The sequence below is a fragment of the Solea solea genome, chromosome 21, assembly GCF_958295425.1.
Source record: "Solea solea chromosome 21, fSolSol10.1, whole genome shotgun sequence".
In the NCBI taxonomy this organism is placed as follows: Eukaryota; Metazoa; Chordata; class Actinopteri; order Pleuronectiformes; family Soleidae; genus Solea; species Solea solea.
Genome location: NC_081154.1, coordinates 17,430,752 through 17,457,701, shown reverse-complemented (window position 1 = coordinate 17,457,701; position 26,950 = coordinate 17,430,752). Strand labels below are relative to the sequence as shown.

Genomic DNA, 26,950 nt, shown 5'->3' with positions numbered 1-26,950 from the left:
AAGAATAAAATACAGTCTTTATTAAGAACACTGTACATGATTAGGCAGAGTCAAATAGAGACCTGTTTCACCTTTCCTGTCTGGCACAAACACTGCATGTGTCATGAAGTGATGCCAGTGTCATATTACGGCACGATAAAGGTCACGTCAGGCACTTGAGGTCACAGAAGCCAACACTACAGATGTGTGAGTGTCCGTCTGTCAGCGCGCGGTGACGGACGTCTCCTCTGCTGTTGGCCTGAGTTTTGATGTCCAGTTGTCCACCTGGTTCCACTGCACACATCACAGTGACAGTACTAAGACATGACAGTTTTTGGGCACGGAAATTCAAAAAACTCCCTTTCATTTCAGACACAAGCTGACGGCGGCAATAAATAAATATGACATGAACTTTTTTTTTCATCATAACCCTGAGAATGTAAAACGTCTTAATCGTCTTTTTTATATATATATATAATAAAACGTGCTTTTCAGTTTTATTTAGAGGATTGGTGCTCAAAAAAAAAAAGGAGAAAAGCAACAAATATCTGCTGCTCGTCCTTTTGAGGGTTGCAGGATGAGCCGAAGGCAACATCCAAGTTTTTTAAACCACTTCCTCTCCTACACCAGAGTCCATGGTTGGAAAACTGTGATTTTGACCCTGAGGTAAATCCAAATGATGAAGGAAGTGACCAGCCCTATTAGAAATAAGCCAAATACTCTTTCATTTTCTTGGTTCTGTCGGTGGAGTAAGTGCATTTTGCTTGGTTAGAATACTTAGCTTGTAAATCTAAAGCCACTTTTAGACTGAACCGTGGCTTAAAATGAGGAGAAACTGGCCACAACTACACAGAATTTTTCATTTTTCTTTACTTGATTGAGGTGACTTTAAGAATTTGTGCTTTAGAATTTCTTAAATTAATATTTCATGCAAACAAAAAAATATAAGAGATATATAAGAGCAAAGACATTACTTAAGATATCACAGATTTAAGCAGGTGTAGATTGTATTAGGTGAGCCCTTTGTTAAGTGGCTAAAATCTCTTTGTCGTAGCTGTAGTTGTCAGTGCGAGCGAGCCTTCTTGGCTTCAGCTGGTTCTTGATGATGGTGGCACAATAACACCTCAAAAACCAGAATGATCACTTTAATAATATCCATGTTCTTACTTCACTGTATGTTAGTGACATGTCTCCCTCTGGTTATGCTGCATTCTGTTATTTTTACATGACAAAAAAAAACCTTCTTATACCTGAGTGACCAGTGCCTCCCTCAGATACATGTTTCCTCCGCTGAGCTCTGAATTCTGACCTGTACACAGCGCACCCAGCAGAGTCCCACTGAGAGGGTTACAGTTGTCCTCAATGGCATAATAATCACCATCTTGATCCCCCTCTCCTTCATCTGTGTCCTCTCCGTCAGGCTCTTCGTCCTCCCACAGTGCCGTCTTGACATGGGTGTAGTCATTTTGATCCCCACACTCCGTCTCCCGATGGTAGAAGTAGCTAAAATTGGATACAATGACAGGCACTGGCAGTGATATGGTGAGCACGCCAGCGATGGCGCACATTGAGCCCACTAGCTTACCCCACACTGTTTCTGGGAACATGTCACCATAACCCACCGTGGTCATGGTGACAACTGCCCACCAGAAGGCGTGTGGTATACTGATAAAGGCCGTGTTAGCGTGGTCAGCCTCAGCAAAGTAAATGGCACTGGAGAAGATGATGACACCGATGAAGAGGAAGAAAATAAGCAGGCCCAGCTCCCGCATGCTGGCCCTCAGAGTCTGACCGAGGATCTGCAGGCCCTTAGAGTGACGAGACAACTTGAAGATCCTGAACACTCTCACTAACCTAATGACTCTGATAATGGCCAGTGATGTTGTCGGACTGTCATCATGGTCCTTTGCCAGCTCTGTTCCCAGAGTGACAAAATACGGTAGGATGGCGCTGAAATCGATGATGTTCATGACGTCCTTGAAGAAGTGAATCTTACTGGGACAGCAGGCGAAGCGCATGAGAAGCTCGAAGGAGAACCAGCATATGCACATGGTCTCCACTATGAAGAAGGGGTCATGGAAAACATCTTGTGGAGGAGGCATGGTCTCAGATACGTTCTTTGGCTGGGAGTGATACCTGTAAAAGTATTCCTGGAATGGAGAAAAGAGAGAATTAAACATGTAGCAAAGTCAAGACAATGAGAACACAGAAAAACACCTTTTTCAAATTGTTCTTCAAATCATTCATTCATTCATTGTCTACCACTTTATCCTTCACATGAGGAGACACTGGTGGCTGTAGGCAATCCCAGCTGACACAGTGCAAAAGATGGGGTACACCCTGAACAGGTTCCCGGGCCATCACAGGACCAACACACACAGACGAACAACCATTCACGCTCACGTTAATACCTTTAGAATGTTCATTTAACCTCTGCATGTTGTTGTACTGTCGGAGGAAACCAGACAAAGAATGGTTCATTCATCCCAGAGCCATTACCTTACTATAATATGACCAGATTACTTTAAAAAAAGGTATATATTAGAGAATAGATGGCCAATGAGTGATGCAGTCAACATCTCCCACGTATTTTAATATTAATTGAACAGAATTCCGACTAACAGGGCAGTTACCATCCATTCCTTAGTTGACAGTTAAATGGGACATCCCACTTTTAATCAATATGGGACAGGGATTGTCCTTTAATTCTGTGTAAGACACGGGTTGGGGAAAAAACTATGGGGGAAGATGGAGGGGTGGGAGACAGAAGCACTGTGTTGAAGACCTCAAACTGTGATAAAGGTGTACATCCTGCTGGAAATTATTCGAAGAAGAGGAGGAAGAAGACAGGGATCTTAAACCATGCGTCCGTGTCTAAAACTCAAATGACCTAGGGGCCAATGAGAATCTAGGAGGGGACGGGTCATGTCAAAAAAGTTCATCAAAGTTATATTCAGAAATATCATCCAATATCATCCAAAATTTGCCAAAAAAAAAGTCATAGTAGTATGTCATCCAAAATTACCCAAAAAAATCATAGTATAGTACATGGGTGTCAAACTCTGGCCCACGGGCCAAATTTGGCACGCCGTGTAAATTCATTTGGCCCTTGAGGCAATATCAAATTAACATTAGAGCTGGCCCGCCGGTATTATACAGCGGCACCGCCAACTGCAAACTGAGCAGTAAAAAGGCCTGAATGGTTGATTTATTCATTGTTATTTTATTTTCAAATTTATTAGCATGTGGAAAAAGTTTATTTTGAAAAGCGGCATTCAATTTTTATCCATCCATTATCTACCGCTTATCCTGTATTTAGGGTGCATTCAATTTTTATATAAATTTTATTTGATATGCCATTGATATTTTTTAATTATTATTATTATTTGAAACTTGATTTTGCATGTCACTATAAAGTTATATAAGCCTTGCTTGTTCAATATTCAATGCAAAACTTGTTTGGGTCCCTATTAAAAGGTTAATTTGTTCAACCTTGGCCCGCGGCTTTGTTCAGTTTTAAATTTTGGCCCACTCTGTATTTGAGTTTGACACCCCTGGTATAGTATATCATCAAAAATCAGTCAGAAGCATCATAGCATAGTATGTTATCCAAAATAACCCAAAAACGCATAGTATAACGTCAAAAATTGGACAAAAATGTCATACTTAAGTATGTGGTTCAAAATGTGACAAAAAAGTAATAGTATAGTATGTCATCTAAAATCACCCAAGAAAGTCATAGTAAAGTATGTCGTCCAAAATATGGCAAAAAGTCATAGTATAGTATGGTGACCAAAAACTCATAGTATAGTAAGTCGTCCAAAATGTGACAAAAAGTCATAGTATAGTATGGCGTCCAAAATGTGACAAAAGACGACATGTGAAAAGGTGACACCAAGCCCCAGTGGCCTAAGGGATAAGGCACTGGCTTTCTAAGCCAGGGATTGTGGGTTCGAGTCCCATCTGGGGTGGGGAGAACTTTCCCAAAAGATCATAGTCAAGATGTACAAAACACCTAGAAAAATTATCATTCATTAGTATGTACACCAAAAGTCATAATATACTATGTGAATAAAAAGGCATAGTGTAGTATGTTGTCCAAAAAAAGTCATGTGGCATTTTGGCGTCCAAAAAAACTCATAATATAGTATGTCGTCCAAAATCACCCAAAAAGACACAGAATAGTATCTCATCCAAAATGTGACTAAAAGTCGTAGTATAGTATGGCGTCCAAAATGTGACAAAAGACGACATGTGGAAATGTGACACCTAGTCCCAGTGGCCTAACGGATAAGGCACTGGCTTTCTAAGCCAGGGATTGTGGGTTCGAGTCCCATCTGGGGTGGGGAGAACACTCCCAAAAGATCCTAGTCAAGATGTACAAAATACTTAGTAAAAATATCATTGACTAGAATGTACACCAAAAGTCATAATGTGACAAAAAAGGCATCCTGTAGTATGTCGTCCAAAGAAACTCATATGGCATTTTGTCGTCCAAAATGTGACAAAAAAACTCATAATATAATATGTCGTCCAAAATCACCCAAAAAACACACAGTATAGTATGTCGTCCAAAATGTAACAAAAAAGTCATTGTATAGTATGTCGTCCAAAATCACCCAAAAAAGTCATAGTATAGTATGTCGTCCAAAATGAAACCAAAAACTCATAGTATAGTAGATCATCAAAAAAGTCATAGTATTGTATGTCGTCCAAAATGTGACAAAAAAAGGCATGGCATAGTCAGTCATCATCTACCGCTTTATCCTCCACCAGAGGGTCGCGGGGGGTGCTGTGCCAATCTCAGCTACATCGGGCGATAGGCGGGGTACACCCTGGACAGTTCGCCAGTCCATCGCAGGGCCACATACAGAGACAGACAAACAACCATTCACTCTCACACTCACTCCTATGGTCAATTTAGAGTGTCCAATTTACCTATCCCCACATTGCATGTTTTTGGACTGTGGGAGGAAGCCGGAGTACCCGGAGAGAACCCACGCACACACGGGGAGAACATGCAAACTCCATGCAGAAAGGCCTGTGAACTTTTGCACCTGGTGAATATTTCACTGTTACTCACTTCTGCCCAGCTGTACTGCTCTTTCTGTAGTGCTCTTTTCATCTTTTTAAAAAAAACATTTATATACTGTGTATATTAAAATTTTGTATGCTTGTTATGCACCAATGACACCAGAACAAATTCCTTGTATGTGCAAATCGTACTTGGCAATAAAGCTCTTCTGATTCTGATTCTGATTCCTTGTTCCAACCGGGTCTCGAACCCGGGTCTTCTCACTGCAAGGCGAGAGTGCTAACCACTACACCACCGTGTGGCCCGCATGGCATAGTATGTCGTCCAAAATCACCCAAAAAAGTCATAGTATAGTATGTCGTCCAAAATGAAACCAAAAAGTCATAGTATAGTATGTCGTCCAAAATGAAACCAAAAAGTCATAGTATAGTATGTCTTCCAAAATGACACCAAACATTCATACTATAGTATGTCGTCCAAAATCACCCAAAAAAGACACAGAATAGTATCTCGTCCAAAATGTGACTAAAAGTCGTAGTATAGTATGGCGTCCAAAATGTGACAAAACACGACATGTGAAAGGCGACACCAAGCCCCAGTTGCCTAACGGATAAGGCACTGGCTTTCTAAGCCAGGGATTGTGGGTTCGAGTCCCATCTGGGGTGGGGAGAACACTCCCCAAAGTTCCTAGTCAAGATGTACAAAATAATTAGTAAAAATATCATTGACTAGAATGTACACCAAAAGTCATAATGTGACAAAAAAGGCATCGTGTAGTATGTCGTCCAAAAAAAGTCATATGGCATTTTGTCTTCTAAAATGTGACAAAAAAACTCATAATATAGTATGTCGTCCAAAATCACCCAAAAAAGACACAGTATAGTATGTCGTCCAAAATGTAACAGAAAAGTCATTGTATAGTATGTCGTCCAAAATGTGACAAAAAAGTAATAGTATAGTATGTCTTCCCGAAATTACACCAAAAATTCATTTCGTCATATGTCGTCCAAGATGTGGCAAAAAAGTCATAGTATAATATGTCGTCTAAAATCACCCAAAAAAGTCATAGTATAGTATGGCGTCCAAAATGTGACAAAAGACGACATGTGAAAAGGTCACACCAAACCCCAGTGGCCTAACGGATAAGGCACTGGCTTTCTAAGCCAGGGATTGTGGGTTTGAGTCCCATCTGGGGTGTACAAAACACTTAGTAAAAATATCATTGATTAATATGTCCACCAAAAGTCATAATATAGTATGTGACAAAAAAAGCATAGTGTAGTATGTCGTCCCAAAAAAGTCATATGGCATTTTGGTGTCCAAAAAAAGTCATATGGCATTTTGGTGTCCAAAAAAAGTCATAATATAGTATGTCGTCCAAAATCACCCAAATCGTCCAAAATGTGACAAAAAAAATCATGGTATAGTATGTCGTCCAATATGTGACAAAAAAGGTCATAGTATAGTATGGCGTCCAAAATGTGACAATAAAGTCACACTATAGTATGTCGTCCAAAATCCGTCAAATAAATCATACTATAGTATGTTGTCAAAAAAGTCATACTATAGTATGTCGTCCAAAATCAGTCAAAAAAGTCATAGTATAGTATGTCACTCCACATCATGAAAATTTATGATAGACATGAAAGGATCCGCTCAGCATTTACTTTAACGGCCGGTGTGTAAATATATAACGTTTCAGTTTCAGCACTGTTTAAATAAACCTGGCGTATTCTGTGTAGCTGTCAGTAGCAGGCCAGGGCCCGTGTTTATTTCAAAAGGTGGACATTTGTATGTGTTGATCTGCTTGAAGGGTTCTCCTAAGACTAAATATAACCTGTGAGATCTCCACTGGGAAACATGAGAGCATCTCGCTGCACCACTCCTCATCCATCTCCACCTTCGCCGCTATCATAGGTCCCTAATCCCATCTCTCTCGCCACCGCGGCCATGTTAGCTTATAGCCAATGTAGTTCAGTGGGTCTTTGCAGAGGACGCGCACAGGAATAAGTTACAGCAGTTTCCTGGCAGCTTGCTCGTGCAAAGGCAGCCGGGCCTAGCACAGCAGTCCTAGAGGAATGTGTTAACATGACCCAGTGTATGCTACTCATGCTGTGAGACCTTTTAAGCCCCCGGATGGCTTTGGCTCACCCTTTATCTGTGCGTCCGGGCACAGTGTGTGACCTTCTATTAACACGCATAAACGTCTGTTCACCGGGACTTTGCTTTCTCTCCTTTTATTTGTACTCCAGGCTCGACCTGATACCCCCCCCCTTCTGCCCCGTACTCTTCACCACTTCCTGAATCCAGTGTATCAAATTTAACAGCCGTCTAAAATAATCACACCATAAGCCTCTCTCACTCTCTCTCTCACCCTCTCTCTGGTCTGCTTCCAGACATATTGGGTAATAGTTTCCTCCGTGTCAGTATTTTTCCTCGTTAGTTTTCACGAACTGGCCGTTTACCCTTAAACACCTGCTTCCAATGTGATCATGTTTCCCTGTGACACACGCGGTCACACACACTTCATTCAAGGCATTACACCCTGGTGGTGTGATTCAAGTTACTATAAAGCAGTGGGACTGTACTGTTCTTACTGTGTTTTGTTGTTGTTGTTGTTTGATTTATATATGAGATACAGAAAAAGAAAAACGTATAATTCACTATGATATTAATGTTTTCATTTTTTTCAATTCAACCCAATTTCATTCATCTCCGTACTAAACTATCCAAAGAAAGACCGAATGTGACTAAAGGCTTTTGTAAAACTGGAGAATATTAATTTATGTACAAGATTCAGTATCAGTATTAGTCCAACACTTATTTTTCTTCAACCCCAAAGATTACATTGTTGTAATTTGACTGTAAATTTGGAGAATTTATTTATATACAAGATTCAGCATTGTTGTCACTATCACCCAGAACATACAGTATAGAATAATAAGGCTCATGTGACCCCAGTGTGAGTGAGGGACAAACATGTCTGCCTTGCTACGGTAACCAGGTTAACTGTGTGGACTCTTATTAAGATGAAAGTAATACTTTGGTATCAGACCATAAAATTGACATTGTTTTCCCTCATACTGCGACAACATCACATATCCTACCTCCCGCATCTCCTTGTCATTCCTGAAGTCAGGCAGCGTCTCCAGGCAGAAGATGAGGATGGACACCACCACGACCATAACACTGATGATGGCTATGATGCGAGCGCCCGATGAGGACTCTGGGTGCTCAAAGAGCATCCACAGTCTTTTCTGGACTTCATTGGACGGCAGTGGCCTCTCCTCCTCTTTCGGAAAACCTTCGTCCTCCTTGAAGCGGTTTATGATGTCCTCCCCTAGCTCGTAGAACATCAGCTCATCCATGAAGATGTCCAGCGGTATGTTTGCTGGCCTGCGGAGTCTCCCGCCTGACTGGTAAAAATACAGTATGGCATCGAAGCAGGCTCGGTTCCGATCCAGGAAGAGCTCATTTCGAAGAGGGTCAAAGTACCGAGACCTCCTCCCGGGGTCACCGAGCAGGGAGTCAGGGAACTGGGCCAATGTGCGAACTTGGGTTTCATAACGCATCCCTGATACGTTGATGGCGAGTCTTTCACTCAACGCCCATCCACTCCTCCACAGAGACCCGGTTCGGTTCTCTTTCCTCTTATCTTTCTGATTTCCTTTGATCTCCTTCACCCCTTTCTCCTCTCTGTTGAGCCGGTTCTTCAGCCGTTTATCCTTCTCTCCATCACTCTCTTTCCACGTGCCTTCTCTTTCAACCTCATGCGGGTCACTGCTGTCCATCCCTTTCAGTATCCCAGTGCAGGGAATGCAGCAAAACACTTTCCTGGGAATTTGTAGAACAACTGGACTTGCAAAGAAAACCGTGTCTGAAACCAGAGTGATATTCCAACAATAGTTTCCAGTTGATAAACATTGTGGATGGCATAAGAAGACAATGACTGTAAGGAAAGATACTATAGCAGTGTCAGGTGGTTTAAAATACTCGAAATGTATTTAAAGTGTGACCTATGGATTACTGTGGAGAGGAATCATGAGCAAACCATGTTAGTGCAGAGCAAATGTAAGTGTTTACTCACTAAATGTAAAGCAGCTGCTGACAGATACGAGTGGTGGAGATGAAACATCACATTGTTGGTCTTCTGAGGCTCCTCAGGTTGTCAACATGTCCATCTGTCATACACACGGTTCTTGTCTGCTGTCCTTGACACACACTCGCACACACGTCCACTGCCAGTCCGGCCAAACTCTGAGTGGGTCGTGCTCCACCTGTGCTTCCAGTTGTTTGCTCAGGGAACATCCACGAGCTTGTCCCTGTCCCTCGCTGCCTCACGTTGTCTATCTTGAAATTCTTTGGGAATGCTGTCCTGTTGAAATCCAATCTCTGCCGGAGCCCTCCTACCCCTCCCTGTCCTTTCCCTCCATTTTGGCCAGGGGTAAAGACAACCTTCACTCTCACTATCAAATGTCACCACTGCCTGGCACCGTGTGGTGTGAGCCTCTCTAACAAGCATGGTACTCTGATTGACAGATGCACCTCACAGTGCTCAGTCTTATTTAATTAAGTGTATGATTGAAGAAAATTGTATCCATATTTTCCAGTACATCATTAACATCATATCATAGCTGTTAATTGTTTAATTTTGATATGTGGGTCAGCTGAACCAGTGTTGTATTCCTATCACTTTATACTGTACAAAGGTCTCAAACTAACCCTAAATCCTGGGGGCCACAGAACATCTAGTCTGGTCAGGAAGGGGCCGGTCAAGAGAAAAAATAGTTCAATGTGTTGGGAAAAAAAGCACCTGTTCAGTCAAGGTAATAGTACATGGTACATGCTAAATGCAGTCTTGTATAAAGTACTTGAAAGCGATACTTGAGTAAAAGTACAAGTATCTTACCAGAAAATGACTTTGGTAGAAGTTCAAATCACCTTTTAGAATGTTACGTGAGTAAAAGTCTTAACGTACCTGACATTTACTCTACTATCAAAATTGTATTTAATTTATATTTAAAAACAAAAATCATTTTCTGATATAAAATGTACTTAAGTATTAGAAGTAAAAGTATTTAAACAAAGTGAGCAATTACAATTTTGCATTTATTGTGGCTTCTTAACAATAAAAGCATAATAATATGTACAGGTGAACAACTTCATATAACATTAAAATGACTTTTCTGTCATGAATGGTGACAAACTCTCTCAACCTCCCTGTGTTTGCTTGTATTTTTGAAACGTTGGGATTCTGTGGAGCTTCTAGACGTCACACTGTGTTTTAATTCAACTTGGAGACAAACTCTGCGGTTTCTCTGCGTGAGCTCGCTAGCTCACCGGTTGACTGCTCAGCTGAGAGCTGAAACGGCTGATAGCTGAAACCGGGTGTCCGGAGTGAACAACAGAACCCTGGAGACAGGAGACCAGAAACCCAGAGATCAGAGCCTTGGTGTCGGACACGGTAAACAACGAGCCGCTGGTGTGTTTTAAGTCCACTTGGAGCCGAAATCTGAAGCTAACAGCTAGTGCCGCTTAAAAACAACTAGCGGCAACAAACAGGCATTACGTCACCAACTCAACTTTTATTTTGTAGTAACGAAGATGTTTAAGGGAAAAGTATTGGAGTAAAAGTAAAGGTTCTCAGAAATATATATAACTGTGATATCCTGATATTTATGTTATACTTACCTGCAGTACCACTCCACACCACAAAAGGTACAGTTGATCTTCAGGGTCAGTTTGGTATAATGAAAAAAACACCGGATACAAGAAGTGATAACCTGCTGTGTTGATGCTCTGTTACGTTCGGAATGAAATAAATACTAACTACGATTATCCTTTGTTATGTCTGTCAAATTTGTAAATTGGCAAAAGCTTTTTAAAAAATGTCTACAAGGTTACCCACTCCAGAAGGCAAACTGTTGTGACCCGGATCACAATAAAAAATAGTTATTATTTTAGGTCTGTAAACCAAAAAATGTTCAATTATTTCATGTTCAATTATTAACATTTTTTTATTTTAATTAAATTATTTACAACATTTACACATAAATCTTACCTAAAAAGCCAGAAAAATTCAGAACATGTGTTTGGGGACCCATAAAAAACGTAACCGGCAACCCATCTGTAGATCCTGACCCAGAGTTTGGGAGCCGCTGGGTTAAAGCATGTGATCAGGTGATACACAGGTCAAATGTAATGGCACAGAACTTTTTCAATCTGTGTTTTATTTGTGTCTTAGAATCGTAGACGAACCAGAACATGTTTCTATCCAGAGAAAGCAGAATTTTAATGGCATTCCTTCAAGAATTCCAGAGCTTTATTTGTTGTTGTTCTATAATATTCTATAATATTGAATGACTGTTTGTGATGAAAATGAAAGAGATGAAGAACAATATTTCTGTGTCAATAATGTAGAATAATACTATCATTCTCCTCATAATGAGTACCCTCACCCTAACCCCAACATTAAAACATTAACAAATCATACCAGTCATTCAGATTCACTGTTGTTTAAATGTGCCAAAGCAGACACTACCGTGTATCACCACCAGAGGGAGGTGGTGATGTTTTTGCACAAAGAAGACAAAGAAAGAGGCCTCTGCCGACATTTCATCACAGATGAAGATGCAAAATGTAATCCGTTTCTGTTTTTCTGTACATACTTTACATTCTATAATGTTTATATATTTCATGTTAATGTTTATTGTATATATATACTGTATATATATATATATATATATATATATATATATATATATATATGTGTGTGTGTGTGTGTGTTTTAGTTGATTTAGAGTATTCTGATTTTGATGAATGATGTGTAAATAAAGGACACGTGACACTTGGTATTCACTTTTATGACGAGCCTTGAGAGGATATTGTGTTTTTTGTAAAATGCCTTTAAATTCCCTCAGTGTCATGCAGCAGCACAGAGAAACCATAGCACACACATTTGAAACAGACAGTGATAGTTCATGACTCATCAGTCCTCATTCCAATGTGGGCATGATTCATAGCATGTTCTGAAATGACAATGCTAATTTGATATCATAACATTGTGCAGTTATACTCATTATACCTGATTTATAATAAAGTTTTAAAGTACGATATGTCAGGTCTGGTTTGTAGAAGATAAGAGGTTATTTGACATGGAGGAATAAATTACCTCACCATTCTCAAATATCATGACACAGTTACAGTTGTCTTCCAAATGATAGATTATCATTCCATGACATGTCTTTATTTGAGATGATCACAATGATATCATCGTCTGTGCAGCTTTAAATAAAATCAAACAACTTCCTGGAAACGCTGCAAGTGAAAGACTTGCTTTAAACTTCCCGTCACAACTTAAATGAGATGTCTTTCAGTTTCTTGGAAGACTTTGGGGTTTTTCATCATGTCCTCATGTGACGTCCAATGATATACCCGTCCCTGTACAGTGGTGTTGTGTTTCCCATTGTCAGTACAGGATGTTACCACGGTTCGAATTACGGGGGAGTGAAGGGGAGCTCGACTCCCCTGAATAGAGCTCCGGACGTCCCGTGCCTCGGTCACGCTGGCAGCCTGAGATGTGGCAAAAATGAATGGGAGCGATGCTGGATTCAAACTGTGCACTTTAAATCCAGGACGATTGACCAATACATCGCGAAACTTGACAGAGTCAGTATATGTGATCCTTTATCCTTCTGTGCTTTTTACAATGTTGGAAACAGGTCGAGAGGACATTACTGGAGACGTCAACTTCCTGGTTAACTTCCCTTCATCTTTACCCCAGAGAGTCACGGAGAGTTTACAAGAGCCTGGAGGGAAACACATGGACGCAACCTGGCTTTGTGACAAACATTCAACTCTGGAGTCTACCGGCTAAAGATAGTGTTGTTGTCACTGAAAGTGTCAAAGCATGACTTATTTAGTGTGTTTCCACCGGCTTGACTCGACTCAGCGCGGTTATTTTGCATAGAACCTGGTACCTGGTACTTTTTTCAGTACCTGCTCTGGCGAGGTTCCAAGCGAGCTGAGGCGATACTATACGTGACGTCGTCAGACTGCCCAAATCAAGCCGAACAATGCCGAACTGTAGATCAGTTAAAAAGACTTAACAATCCTAAAAACGTGGGTTAATCTCCAACAATTACCAGGGAAATGTCTAAAATCTCAATATTTAACAGAGGAGTCTGGTGTATTTAGAGACAGCACTGCTGATCGCGAGCAGCATCACAAACTCTGCCGCTGTATTTGACTGTGTCAGACCTGGTCAAATATTTTTAATTTACTGATTCTAATGAGTCAGTTAAACTGAAAACAACTGCTTTACAAGTGTGTGTGTGTGTGTGTGTGTGTGTGTGGGAAACGAAGTCACGGCAGTTTCATGCAGCCGTGCAGTGATGACTCCGCCCACGTTGAGTAGGTCATATTTTGTCGTGGAAATTGACGGGTTCCCACCGCTCCGTCTTCTTCTGCTCACTGTTAGCATGTTTGATGGCAGGGATTCACCTCCACCGTCTCTCCGGATCTGTGGGGACCTGGTCAAACAGCTCTCCACCATCTCTACTGTTTTGATGAAAACAGCATATAAAGAGACAGTATTGGAGTATTAGCTGATGTTGTTATGTTATAAGTTATATTTTGGTTTGGGCTTCACACAAATAAGGAAATAATACCTAATCTTTTTGGCACCATCGGCACCACATCACACATCATTAGCGTCAGGACTTTGAAAAGATTGTGCAAGAAACAGAGTCTGTTTTGAAGAAAGAATCACACAAACCTGGAGGAAATCCTCTCTTGTGTGGAGGAGGAAGTGCCGCTTCCATCTGTGTGCTGTTGATTTATTGCAAAATTAAATATTTGGCTCAAGAAGGAGTGGAACTAAGCTAAGCATGATGATCTGTTGCTATTTAATAATTATATTAATAACGATAATTCATTTCATTAAATAATGATTTTTAAAAAATCTCATATGACGACTTATTTTTTAATATTACTACTTTATTCTCATACTATTGTGACTTTTTCCTCATACTTTTATGACTTTTTCCTTGTAATTTTACAAGTTTTTTAATATCCTGATTTTACTCTCATAACATTACGACTTTAATCTGGAAAGAGGACTTTATTTTCTCTTCAGTTTGGCCCTAATATTCTGTCGTATATTACATACCAATTTCTGAACATTTGTCATTGTCTCCACTAAATAAACCTAATGCTATTCCTATTGACATTATTACCGACATCATACGTTCCCTCTTGAATGCCGCGCTGATGTACACACACACACACACACACACCGGTGGGGAAATGACAGGAGCGTGGCGTGATGCGACACAAAAGGACACCAAATTGATGTTAATTTTTTTATTTATTTTAAGTTCATTTCAATGATTTTGAAGCAATTTTTAATGTCTCTGAAAAAAAGCATCTCTTGACTGTTAGTCGGTTATTCATTCAAGCTGCTATGGAGATTGGTTCACATTAGGTCGCGTTGACATTCATACATTTTAAGTCTCGATAGTAGAAATATGTTCAATTATGACACTTTATTGATATGTTTCTATTTTCTCTTCTTTTCTTTTTTTTACTCTTCAAAATATAAAAAGATAGATCATGAACATTCCATTGAAATATACTTTATACAGTTCTTAATGGGCTGTTCTTTGTGTTCTGACATTTTTCAAAAAAATAAAACTCCGGCATAAGTCACAACCAGATGCTCCAGTGACCACCTCCTCTCCCTATTCACTCTCCTCTGAGACCGCAGTACAATGGACTCATACCTAAGTCTGTTTTATACAGTGTGATGGTATGTGGGATGAACATACATCTTTAATCTTTGGAATGCTTACATGAATGCATGATCTGTCATGTTAGATGGACGAATATAGGTGGGTTGGATTAGTACGGTGAGTATCACATTATTTCTGATTAAAATAACAAAAACAACAACCAAAAAAACAACTATCCAGAGTGATTACATTTCCTCTAAGTGGTATTATCACTTTGTTAAAATAATAACAATAATAAAAATAATAATAATAATGATAATACAGTGATTACTCTGTAGAAAAGCCATAAATGTGTGGTGGCAATCATCGGGACTGATGACAATACAGTAAGTGTCCATCAGTGGCATTTGTGATGCAGATTGCATACCTAATGTATGTATATGTATCTATATGTATGTGTATATATATATATATATATATATATATATGTGTGTGTTTGTGTTAGTGTCACATGGAACAGAGAGGAAAATAAAACAGACTTGGCACTCTCAACATTGTAACTCATTCTGTTCAACGTGACCAAATCGAGTGGCAGTATTATGCAGTAGAAAAGGAAAGACATCTTCTTTCTTTCTTTCTTTCTTTCTCTCTCGTGTTGTTGTTTTCGTTAGCCTGACAAAAGCAGAGCAGTCACAATGTAGAGAATGGAGAAACAACAAAACCCAACAGTGGCGAAGAAAAGTAAAAGACACTTGGACTTGGCAGTAAAAACACAAACAGCAGGGCAGAGCACAAACTGTTTGAGCTCGAAAATATCCATTAACATCTCTTAAAGCCTTTTTTCAAAATAAGGGAACTAAATCGTACGTTTCTTTTGAAAAATAAAGGGGGGGGGGGCATCAAAATGAACAAAATTAAAATCCCAATGGATGATTTGTATTTGCCACCAGACAGAAGCAAGACCCTGTAAAACCACTGTAGAGCCAACACGAGTCTTGGGAAGTCTGTGTTGTCTACATTACACTGTTGAGTCTCATATACCAGTGAGCCTCCAACTGCAACTGTGGACCATTTAGCTGCCTGAGCTGAGCCCTGAACCAGCAGGAACTCCAGCTGAAACTCACTTTGAAAAACCAAACCAAGGATGACTCACACAATGAGACTTCTAACTTCACCGCTCACTCCTCGGTGGACACTGGTGTCGCTCGCGTTTTCCCCCCTTTTCTCACGACGCTTAAAAAAAAAAAGGACCTTACTGACGTTGTTTTGGAAGCTCTGGGTCTCTTTGATTGGTGCTCACGTGACTGCTGCGTGTGGTTTAAGAGCGGTCGACTACAGCCAGCTGGATGACGGTAGGTCGGTAGTTCCATGGTAAATGACGGATGCCATCGAGGAAAAGAAAAGGCAAGCTACTTTGACACACTCATGCCGACACTGTGAGTGTGCGAGTAGTTTCCAGTTGTCTCTGAGAGGAAGACGTTTCTGCTCTACGACACGGCACAGTGCTCATAGTTATCAGGACTAGGTTCATGACAAACAATAGTAGGAGGCTAAAGGGGACATGTCAAGACTATGGGGATACGTCCCCCTCCGGATATTATCATAATGTTATAATGCATGCGCTTTTTTACACATCACTGTGAGGTGTTCACATTATCGTTGCCTATATACTAGAATATGTTAAGAAACAAAAATAGCAAAACACCTACATCCAGACGCACACACACACACGCACGCACACACGCCAACATCATGCCTGAGTCCTTTGAACGAGACAAAAACTTTGGAAAGGCAGTTGGTTCCATGCAAACCTGAAATCTCTGTTGGCCAATATGGTGTAGTATGCTGGAGAACCTGAGGGCTGTTTCACAAAACCTGCTCCACGGCCGTCGAGTCTGCCAGCGATTCATCGGGCAAGGACGTCCACAGCATCTCAGATAAAAGTAAAACCAATCACACACTTGGGTTTTCCCCACCCTTGCGCGCTACAGGCCAGTTTACCGCGGTGGCGAAGACAGAACCGGCGTCTAGCGGCTTTTGTATGCGTCCAATATGTCCAGTTGTCCTGTCTTAAATGGGCCTCCACTCCTCTCGGAGGCAGTGATCTCTATGAGGCATACGTTGCCATGGAGATGTATTGTGTGCAGTTAGCCTGCTCCAGACCAGGATAACAGCCGGTCTTAAATAATCCCGTTGTCTTATCGGTTATTCTCTTCAAAGAACAAATATAAGTTGTCAACGTGTCTGACTTGACCTCTGATTTGAAGAGAGTAATCCTAGCTTTCTTAAGCCTGCGCGTGTGAAACAGCCCTCTGCAGTTGCACTCGAGGACCAGAACTGCCTTTCCGAGCAAAATCCTACCACGGGCACATCCAAGGCCTTTCTGGATCATTTCAACACTGAAGTGTTGAAGATGCTCTTAAGGCTCCGTATAATGTGCCCTGCTACAATCATGTGACAGGTCTTGTATTATTGCCAAAGGAAAAGAAAAGCAAACTATGAGTTGTGTTGCGTGGAGCTGTAGTTTTAACACTGCTGCTGCTGCTGCTGCTGCTGCTGCTTCGGTATCGTTGTGCAAATGAATCAAGGAAGAAACATAAAAAATAACTTTTGTGACAATCTTTGCACAAATGCAACATTTTGGCAAAGTCTGAAATGATCGGCTGTCTGACTGAACGGTTAGAAAATATACTGCTCAGTGCATAACATGGGGAAACAATAGGAATGAGGAACATATAGGGCAGTAGTAGTAGAGGGAGACATTTCATCAAACTAAACAGAGTTCAGGGTGTACTTTGCAAACATACAGGTTTCAATATTCACATTTTTTTTTACTTTTCAAAACAAAATATAGCTCTTCTCTGTCATTATAATCTTTTTTAAAACATTAATTGCATATGATTTTTTTTAAATTCATTTTATATATACTTTTTTTTGTATCTCTAGCACCCTTGTCTTCAACTAAGGGCTTGCAGAAAAGACAGTCATGCAAAGAAGTCATGCTGGTAAACAAAGTTACAAAAATGCATTATCTTTTTTTTTTACTCTCTCCATTTGTTCATCTCAGCGTCCGTCCTCCTGTCCTCCTGTCCTTCTGTCCTCCCCAGAGTCTTTGTCATTGTCTCTCCTTCATTCTCCTGGTGCTTGTGGGAAAAGCACCTGTGCCCTCCCCTCGTGACAAAACATCCTATTCCAGGACTTTGACTCCGTTCACCTTGTGATGCCAAAATCTCCTTTTTTTTCCCCCCTCATTTGCATCCAATATTTTTTCCCCCTTCCGTTTCCATTCTTGGATCTTTTCTGCTCAGAAACGTCCTCCAAAGCCATGGATAGTAGATTTGTTTATCAAAATATAGATTTGTTCTCTCTGTACACTTTCACACTTGTTCTATTCATGGTCCACTTGGTCTCGCTCTCCCCTGATGGGACATCCTTATCTTGACATTGACTCGCCAGTGAGGCAGTCGTTGGCAGCAAGAGGGACAAGAGAGAGCTGGGGGCAGTATACATCTGGGGCATATTGTGCCTAATTGGCAGTGTTGGGCTTTGAGTTGGGGCGGGGGGGTGCAATTATTTGATTGGTCCCTTTCATAATGATAGATAGCACATCGTTTCCTACTAATGACAAGTTTTATGTGACCTAAGAAGTGCCTTCATAGTATGGGGGGGGGGGGGGGGGGGGTCCTTTTCATAATTTAGACCAGGCCAATATCCAGTGATATTCATATTATTCAATAAAGCTTGAATATTGTTCATTAGGACTTCTGTCTCCTTGAGTCTGTGGTTTTGTGCATTATAGGCATGGGATGCTAGTGGCAGTAACTACTTTTAAAGGAATGACTTTGTGCCAAACGGTGGCCAGAACGAGGGTGAGTACAAACCTCGTCCTTTCTCTTGAACTACAATACGTTACAGGTCAACGAGCAAGTTCACGCTACAGGACCTTTGGTGGATTGATGGGGCGGAGCCATGTCAGTACATGAGAGATAAAGATCAGTCTTTTGCCACCACGTTCCCGCCAGGTCAGTGTCAATGTCCAGTGATGTCGTACGTGATTTGTTGGAGCTGATGCTACATGTGCTTCGCGTGGTGTTGTTGTTGTTGTTGTTGTTGTTGATTATCTCGTTTGGTGTGAGAAGGGCAGTGTTTCAGTCTGAGAGAAAGTGAATGGAAGACATAGTTTCAGTGGTAAAATGCGCTGTACATCTGCTCGACATGAATAAGGAACTGTAGCATGGTGCTGTGCATTTGTGATTGATTTCAGATGCACCGTTTGCATCGCGCTTCTTCTTTTTTCTTTTCTTTTTTTTTTTGGAATGTCAAGTGTTGACGACTAAGACCAATCCTTTGTCTCTCACGTACTTTCAACCTTTGTTTTTTTTTTTCTTCCCTGGAAAGGAACCTAAGAGGAAAATGACATCTAAAAGATCCCCTGTATGCATAAATTCCTCTGTCTTTGAACAGACGATGTCAGACTAAGTCAAGTTATTCCCCAGCCAACAAATGCTACAAGATGTTAGCAGAGATGCTACATTGTTCATTCGGTTCTTTGTGAAGATGGGTGTGTTTTTTGTCAGAAAGTTGCTCAGCACTGCAGGCGGCGCCGAGTTGGTCTTCATATAAGGTGGTGAGAATAATGAGACGTCATCTGGAATGTTTAACCAGGAGAAATCCTGTTCTCTCCCAAAGTGTGTCAGTGCAATGCTCAGTCATTTTTCCCCAAGAAAAAAAAAAAAAAAAAAAGAGGAAAAAAAACAAAACAACAAAACAAAACAAAAAGGTTCCAAAAGAGTTCCAAGAGGCTGCTTTGGTAACAATGTGAGGAGCAGACCATGTGATTTTTAAATTCATGATTAACCTCTGGTCTCTCTCTCTTGTCACCCCCAAAAGATCTCCTTTCAACTGTCCGTCCGTGTCACATACGCCGCTTACGTGGCTCCCGCCGCAAATTTGTGTTTACTGGTTACTGAGACTCCTCATTATAGAGAAGGCGAATGCTAGAAACTTAACACTGCAAAGACAAAAACAGACAGTCATTAGTGTTCCGCTCACAAACACACACACACACACACAGTTACAAACAAATCAGTGAACTTGAAGCTTAACTCAATTTGTAGCATTACAACATTACATGTATCCAGATTGTTTTATACAAGCACTCGACTAATATAAAGCAATCTTGACCATTTCTTTTTTTACTATGTTTTTAATTTTCCAAATTGCATGGATTTCCACAGCGCTATTAAAAAAACAAACATTTACTACAAGGGAAGTAATCAGGGATTACCATTACCTGTTAACTGCTGGTTAACTTTGCATGTCAGAATAAAGTTCACAAATTTAAAACCTAACACCTCTCAGTGTCGACACAAAGGTTAAAGACAAGAGAACAAACACAAGTAATCCAGGCTCTCTGCCAACGTACATTTAGATTAGACAATAAAGAGATGATTAGTGTGTGTGTGAGTGTGTGAGTGTGTGTGTGACCATTTGTATCACACATTACATGGAAAAGAACAACACATTTTTGACAAACGGACATACAAATAGGATTCTTTGTGACATGGCTAAAGGATCAACATCATACGAACACAGGAGCAAATGACACGATACATCATTACAGGGGGATTTAGCGCTTCTTTGGTGCGGCGTCACAAGTACATTATGTTTCTATAAGCCACACATTAGCTCGTGCAGTCCACTCTTCATGTCACTGTGTTCTTCTGTCACTTTCCACAGCACAGTGTTCTTCACAGGTGATCTTTTCACTTCTAGTCGTGTTGTAAACGTTATGGGCTTTAGAGGGTTAGAGGAGAGTCCAGGCTCTCATCCAACCTCCAAACAACTATGAGAAAGCATATATTGTTCTATATTGATTCACTATCCATTGTTACAAAAGATTAATTTATTATTTCCTAAACACAATATATATATTATTATTTTCACACACACACTAAATGTAATTCAGCTTCTCTATCATTTTTATTTCCATTTTTTCTTCTTAACCCACACAACACCAAAATACAATCTTCATTTCTAATCCTTTCTTTCTCTTATAGTTCTTTTTTGACAAGTTTAGTGACTTTTATTCTTTATTCTTTTAAAATTGCATATCATTGAGTGGCAATGTGTATAATGTGTATAATAACTATGTATCACTGCCTGTCTGGTCTTATCCATTGTAACATACTGTATATTTGCTATCACTTAAAGTTTCCAGTGTGTAAAATGTAGGAGAAATGAAAGGGAAGATGAAATTTGACATACTTAGTAAGTACTTAGGTTTCCCTATATAATGTGATATTGCTGTATTAAGCTTGTCTGGGGGGGTTTTTTCCACAGGAAAAGTGTAAATGCTGTGGAAGTCAGTGTCAACACAACTGCACTATAGTGCCATTTAAACTCTGGTCATTTAGCTTTGGGATGTCTGTTTTACATTAACGTTACACTTCATTTTATAATCCCAATAGAAGTGTAACTGATGTCAATATTCAGTAACACTTTACAATAACGGTGCATTCATTAGCATTACTTACTGCTGTTATATGCATTTACTAACAGTTAACTAATGTTTTAACTTGCCATTTATTCATGTTGTTAAGTTTAATGAGGTTATTCATTCATATATTGTCCAAGGATCAATAAAGCTACTATTAATGTCAGTAAAAGCTGTTAACTCACTGCAAGTTTTTAAATGTATTATCCTCCATTGATGCTAACAATGATTAATCCATGGTAAATTAAGCTCATGTAAGTTATGTATATATTTGCGAATCATTTGTTAAGCCATTCATGATCCACTTTAAGGAGCATTAATAAAGATTAACAATGGTGAATAAATGCTTAATTATTGTTAGGTAATGCTGATTCCGTACTCCCACTGTTTCGCTGATGTTACCAGTAGCCTTACAAACATTGAATAATGTATTAATTAATGAATACCTTACTGAACTTGAATAACATTATTAAATGCTGAGTTAAAACATTACTTATTATTATTACATCATGTATATTATTGTTATTTAATGTACCTTCATTGTTAAGTATTACAGACAGTGCTAAAAGTACAAGTTCACATTACCATTCATTCATTCATGTTCATGTCCAACAACAGACAAACCAAGAAAAGACATTTCTGCTAAGTTATTTAGACTGTTGAATTAAACATAATTAAACATGATTTACATGAAATTACGACAAATAATGAACAAATGTGTGTAACCAGAACACCTCACTGTCCACACTCACAAAGTATGCATAGATATGTTCATTTTCATGACTTTAATGTATTCACATGTGTTGTTACAGACACTGAATGTGCATATTGAATAATAACTACAGAGCTATGTTAGGTTTAGCTAGTTAAATCTAGCTCAGAGCCTCTGCGCCTCATAGAGGCACTTCTCACAACATCTGCCTCTTCTCTTTCCTTCAGAATCTCCTACATGAGTTGCTTTGGCAAAAAAAAACTACGCGCAATGACTCTTTAAACCCAGCAGAACCACAGTTGTGACACTCTTCACGTCAATTTTGGACAAAAAGACTCAGCTAATAACGTCTACACCTGCTTAAGTCGAGAATGGCCTTTTAAGACCAGAACTTTGTAAACTGCTTTCTCTCCGACACCAAAGACCATACGGAAAATCACTATTTAAAGGACTACTTCACCGAAGTGTAGCTTTAGCATTTAGCTTTGTATTACTAGAACTCGAACTAGAATTACAGTGACACTTGGTCCTGTTAGCGTAACTGCTAGCAAAGATGGCGGACACTGTTTACATTCTGGGAATGAGGTCCAGTGTCACTGGTGGGCGCGTAAAAAAGGGGAAACCGAGGTTAGGAAGCACAATTTTTCAAAAATACTACTCCTATTCTAGTAATACAAAGCTAAATGCAAATCAGTGAAGTGTTCCTTTCAGCTCACATCCGCAGTGGATCAAAAGCTCCTGTGTGCCCTGACGTAAAATTGATTTTCTAAAGGGACTTTGGTGTGGGGAAGTGAGTGGTTGGAGTGGTAAAAGGCTGTCTAATAGCAAGACAAAGCTGCAGACATCGTCCCAAGATTACAACACTTTAAGCAGGTGTAAACTGTATTTGTTAAACCTTTTGTTGAGTGGCTAGAAACAGCCGTGTTTTCCCTGTAAGCATTTCTGTGTCACGCTGCCTCTCGCCACATCATAGCCAGCCCTGACTGTGCGTCAGTACCCAGTACAAGCACCTTTTTTTAAAAAAAAAACTTCTAAACAATCCCAAAAGATAGATGTGCATGTATGGAAAAAAAATTTCTTCACGGTTAAATATTGCGTACACTCCAAATGAAGTGGTTAAACTGAAGGATGTAAACTGTAACATCCACATTGTGGCATCCTACAATTCCTCTCTCTTTCTCTCTATTCTTATATGATCACAAAATGAATTCTATTTCATTACATTTTAAATGTCGGATCGTAGAGTTCCACTATATTTCCACTACAAGTTGAGTGTGGTCGGTGTGACACAGTGAAGAGCTGCAGTCACTGGAGAAACAAAGAATTTCAGACAACACTAACATGATGGTGATACAATATTGTGTGCATACAAAACTGCACGTGGTAACTTCAGTCTGTAATTATACACAATGGACCTGTATTCGATGAAGCCAGATAATCATTACTTGGTTTAACGAATGGTTAAAAACCCTTTCACGCAAACATTCAAGTGATGTGATTGTGATTCCACCTGCAGGCATAATACTGTTCATCTATGGGTTCTTCAAAGTTTGTCTGGAAGCACATTGATATTTTTTGACCACATCTTATTGTATGAACATCAGTCTAAACAAACCTGTGTTTATTCTAGAGCAATTACAATATTTTTTTTCTCACAATTTTAGTTAAAAACAAAGAACAATTCATTAAAACGTGACATGACAGTTCCATACAAAACAAATAAATACCCGTGGCCGGTAAAAGTGAAGAAAACAATGAATAATTCCACCACAACATTGAAAAGACTTGAAATCAAAACGAGATAAATGGCTCGTGACACGTACAGTTAATCAGAGATAAACATGAGACTGTTCACTATATACATACTGTATATATATATGTGCGTGTGTGTCTTCAGGACTCAAAATAGATCTGCATATTTACATATGTGCACAGCATGTTTTCCAAATAAATATTGCATGTTTATTGCATATGTAAATGTGTCATATAAGTCATATATTGTTTACTGTAGGTTAATACGGTGAATTCAGGAAGACAAAACTTCAGCTGTCGACTGAATAAATGAGAAAATAACTAGCATCATGTATTTCTTTTAATAGACTAATGATTTGCAACAGTCTTAGATAGAAAAACGTACTAAAAACATAAACGAAGAAGCTCAGTTCACATTATTTGTGTTTATTAACTAGGACTGTTGGTAAAGTGCTTGCTTTTATTTAAACTAACATAAATTCAACTAATTATGCTGCAATAAATATAGATTTTCTTTTTAGGGTTTTATTACTTGTTGAATTGTTTTTTGATTTTATTATGGCCCTAATCCTCTTGCGTCATTTTTTAAAAAATTTATTTTGGTAATTAGATAACTTTTTAGCAGCTTTTTCAATGCACTGCATTTGATTTCTTATTATTGATTTGCACGACTGTCCACGTCAGCCAGTTTTTCTTTAACTCTGATTGCATAAATGTACCCATATATAGATATTAATCTATTAGATCAATTGCATCTATGGGATCTTAACAGCATTATAATAAAACTAACTACAGTTCAAAAGTCCTGTTAGGCTGCACAGTTGAAATCTCACTGTATAATACTATTCTTTATAACTGAAGCTAAAACTATTTATAGTTTTTTCAATACCCCCTTCAGTGATGTCATGATAACTTGCAGAAGTCAACAAAAGGATTCACTGTACATATATTAACATACACAGAAGACATCAAGTAGAAACCTATTCAACATTGATCTATAAATGTATTTTTTTTTTCTCTTTGGCTAAATGAACTAAAGTTTGACTTTAGGTTTTTATGGACAGTGTTGTGAGCTCAGTTTGGTCCAGGACACAAAAATGAAAGTCAGTCTACATAACACAGTTTTTTTTTACATCAGAGAAAAAAAGTAAGCTTTTGAGATTCAAGTTGAAATATTACAAGAAAACACTTGCAAATATTGTTCTTGCGAGCTTCAATTTATCAGAAGAATCAAGAGGCCATTGGCTCTCTGACAACAGAGACACTGCCTCCACATCCAAAATGTTAAGTGTCTTTTTTTTGTTTTCTTGAGGAACTATAAATCCTCTTTGACATTTCCTCCACCAAGTCTGTGTGATTCTTTCTTCACAATAGACTCAATGTAGTGCTGACATGACAAAAGACGAAGTATTTCCTTATTTGTGAAGCTCAAACAAATATTAAAACTTTTTTCTAATATTACAACTTTATTCTTGCAATCTTACAACTATTGTTCTTTGTGATATAACAACTTCATTCTTGTAATATAACGTATTTATTCTTGCAAAATTACAACTTTTTTCTTTAAATATTACAACTTTATTCTTACAATTTTACAGCTATTGTTCTTTGTAAATAGTACAACATTTACGACTTTTTTCTTGTACTATAACAACTTAATACTCAGAAGCTTCATAGTTTTTCTTCCGTGTGAATCAAATACCCACTCGTTCTACTTGAACGTAACTCAGAATGTTTTCTTTATGCTGTTTTCATCTGTGTCACTTACGCTTTACATTTCTTCTACGTATTTAAAACGAGTGTATCGTTTGAAACGTGAGTTCCACTTCATCAGCTAACCTGACGCATGCATCGTGAACCACAGGAGGTCCTTCTTCTTTCTACATTCGAGTTTCTTATTGCTATTGTTTTTTTTGCACACTGTACAATCCGAGTGGAGGCGACAGAGCCGTCAGTCCAGAACTAATCCAGTGTGTTTCGCATCAGCCAATCATAAACGTCCTCCCTGCTACAAAATGGAGGGTATGGGGGAACGACAGCGGCGCAGCGGTCCCGGAGCCTCATAGCTTTCGAAGGCCGGACTAGTTATAGGAGCAAGCCGCAGCGACGACCCTGCCATTCCCGATATGTTGTTGAGACTGCGCGATTTCTCATAGCTTGTTGCTTTTAGGGAATAATTTTAACCATTGACCGATACATGACAATATATTATAGTATTGTTTTAATATCAGATGTAAGTAAAAGAAAAATGAATCATGATTGAAAATAAAATTCCATAGTTATGTGGTTCGTGATGAAGGATACGTGGCATTGAACATGAAAAGTGTTGCATGTTGTTAAGAAGAAATCAAACGGGAAAGGTGCAGAAAAGTGAGGAGTATAAAGTCAGCAGATAAGGAATTGTCAAATGTCAAATCATGGAGACACATAAAGGACAGACAGAGACAGAGACGAGACACACACAGACAAGACAAAACAAGAAAATGCCAGTTATGATATGTCTTCTTTTTTCTTTTTTCAAAACAAAAGCAAAGAGTATTCAACACTAAGAAATATAAAACTCGCATATAAAAGGCCTGTTGAATAAAGCACCCGATATTGTATCAAGTAAAGTCCAATAAAGTGCAATGTTCAGGTGTTTTAGACAATTATTAGGCCGACGTTATCACACAGGTTTACACAAACTCACTCAAGTTGACCACCTGAGGTTTGAAGTTGCATAGATTTGCTGTGCAGGACACCCTGAGAGCAGCCAATTGTGTCCTTGCTCCTGTAAACTTCAAATGGCCAACACATAATGGCATCCTGGCAACAATAAGAAACACTTCTACCTCCCGGTAATTACGTCCTGTGCTGGTTGACAGTGAGAAATGACACATGGATTGACTGACAAAGGTCACTTTAGTGTGAGGCTCCGCTTGCTGGAGCCACATTTTCTACCTTCTAACAGATTGGCCTCTGTGTCCTTTCCCACTGCACCTTCAGAGCATGCAGACAGTGAATCCCCCTCGCGGTGTAGGAAGCAGTCACAGAGAAGGTGGCGCTGTGCTGAGTGTTGTTGCATCAGTAATATGTGGAAAACACCATTGGTAGGTAGAACGTCGTCTGCCCTAACAATGGCTGACTGACCTATCATGGGTGGATGTTTGGTTTTATTACATGTTTGAAATACTGGCTCCAATTTGGTTTGAAGTTATAAACCTATATGAGACAAATAATACTCCATATTTGTGACAAGCTCCAAC

The 26,950-nt window shown here is 39.4% G+C and overlaps 2 protein-coding genes and 4 non-coding genes across 12 annotated transcripts in view; 4 read left to right on the top strand and 2 right to left on the bottom strand.

Moving 5' to 3' along the window:
• Positions 1–5: 5 nt before the first annotated feature.
• Positions 6–9,390, bottom strand: LOC131449007 (potassium voltage-gated channel subfamily A member 7-like). 2 transcript variants are annotated; one of them, XM_058621909.1, is made up of 4 exons: positions 9,102–9,390; positions 8,122–8,963; positions 1,230–2,129; positions 6–273 (listed from the first exon to the last, which is right to left on the bottom strand). In XM_058621909.1, the coding sequence occupies exons 2-4, from the start codon at positions 8,803–8,805 to the stop codon at positions 202–204; spliced, it is 1,656 nt and encodes a 551-aa protein (XP_058477892.1). In that variant the 5' UTR covers positions 8,806–8,963; positions 9,102–9,390; the 3' UTR covers positions 6–201. The 2 variants fall into 2 exon arrangements, with proteins under 2 accessions (XP_058477892.1, XP_058477891.1); XM_058621908.1 differs by having other exon boundaries at positions 8,122–8,891; positions 9,102–9,389.
• Positions 3,878–3,950, top strand: trnar-ucu (transfer RNA arginine (anticodon UCU)). The gene has a single exon. It is a non-coding gene; the product is annotated as a tRNA-Arg (tRNA).
• On the top strand, positions 4,252–4,324 carry trnar-ucu (transfer RNA arginine (anticodon UCU)). The gene has a single exon. It is a non-coding gene; the product is annotated as a tRNA-Arg (tRNA).
• Positions 5,607–5,679, top strand: trnar-ucu (transfer RNA arginine (anticodon UCU)). The gene has a single exon. It is a non-coding gene; the product is annotated as a tRNA-Arg (tRNA).
• trnar-ucu (transfer RNA arginine (anticodon UCU)) lies at positions 6,139–6,211 on the top strand. The gene has a single exon. It is a non-coding gene; the product is annotated as a tRNA-Arg (tRNA).
• Positions 9,391–14,362: 4,972 nt separating the features above from the next.
• Positions 14,363–26,950, bottom strand: part of LOC131448649 (potassium voltage-gated channel subfamily C member 1-like) — a 54,031-nt gene continuing 41,443 nt past the window's right edge. For 4 of the 6 annotated variants that reach the window (XM_058621279.1, XM_058621278.1, XM_058621281.1 and 1 more), the window contains one exon: positions 14,363–19,756. Coding sequence is in view for 3 of the 6 variants with exons in the window: in XM_058621283.1 (XP_058477266.1) it covers positions 19,743–19,756 (14 nt within the window). In the remaining 3 variants the exon portion in view is untranslated. Of the gene's footprint in view, positions 19,757–22,011; positions 25,869–26,950 lie in introns of those variants that run through there. The other 2 variants (XM_058621275.1, XM_058621276.1) reach the window with 1 other exon arrangement.

Bases quoted from the DNA above. Each gene is read 5' to 3' on its own strand.
- LOC131449007 (XM_058621909.1), bottom strand. From the start codon at position 8,805: ATGGACAGCAGTGACCCGCATGAGGTTGAAAGAGAAGGCACGTGGAAA. The intron at 2,130-8,121 runs GTAGGATATGTG...TCTCCATTCCAG, and splicing joins ATGACAAGGAGATGCGGGAG to GAATACTTTTACAGGTATCA. The intron at 274-1,229 runs GTATAAGAAGGT...TGATGTGTGCAG, and splicing joins GGGAGGCACTGGTCACTCAG to TGGAACCAGGTGGACAACTG.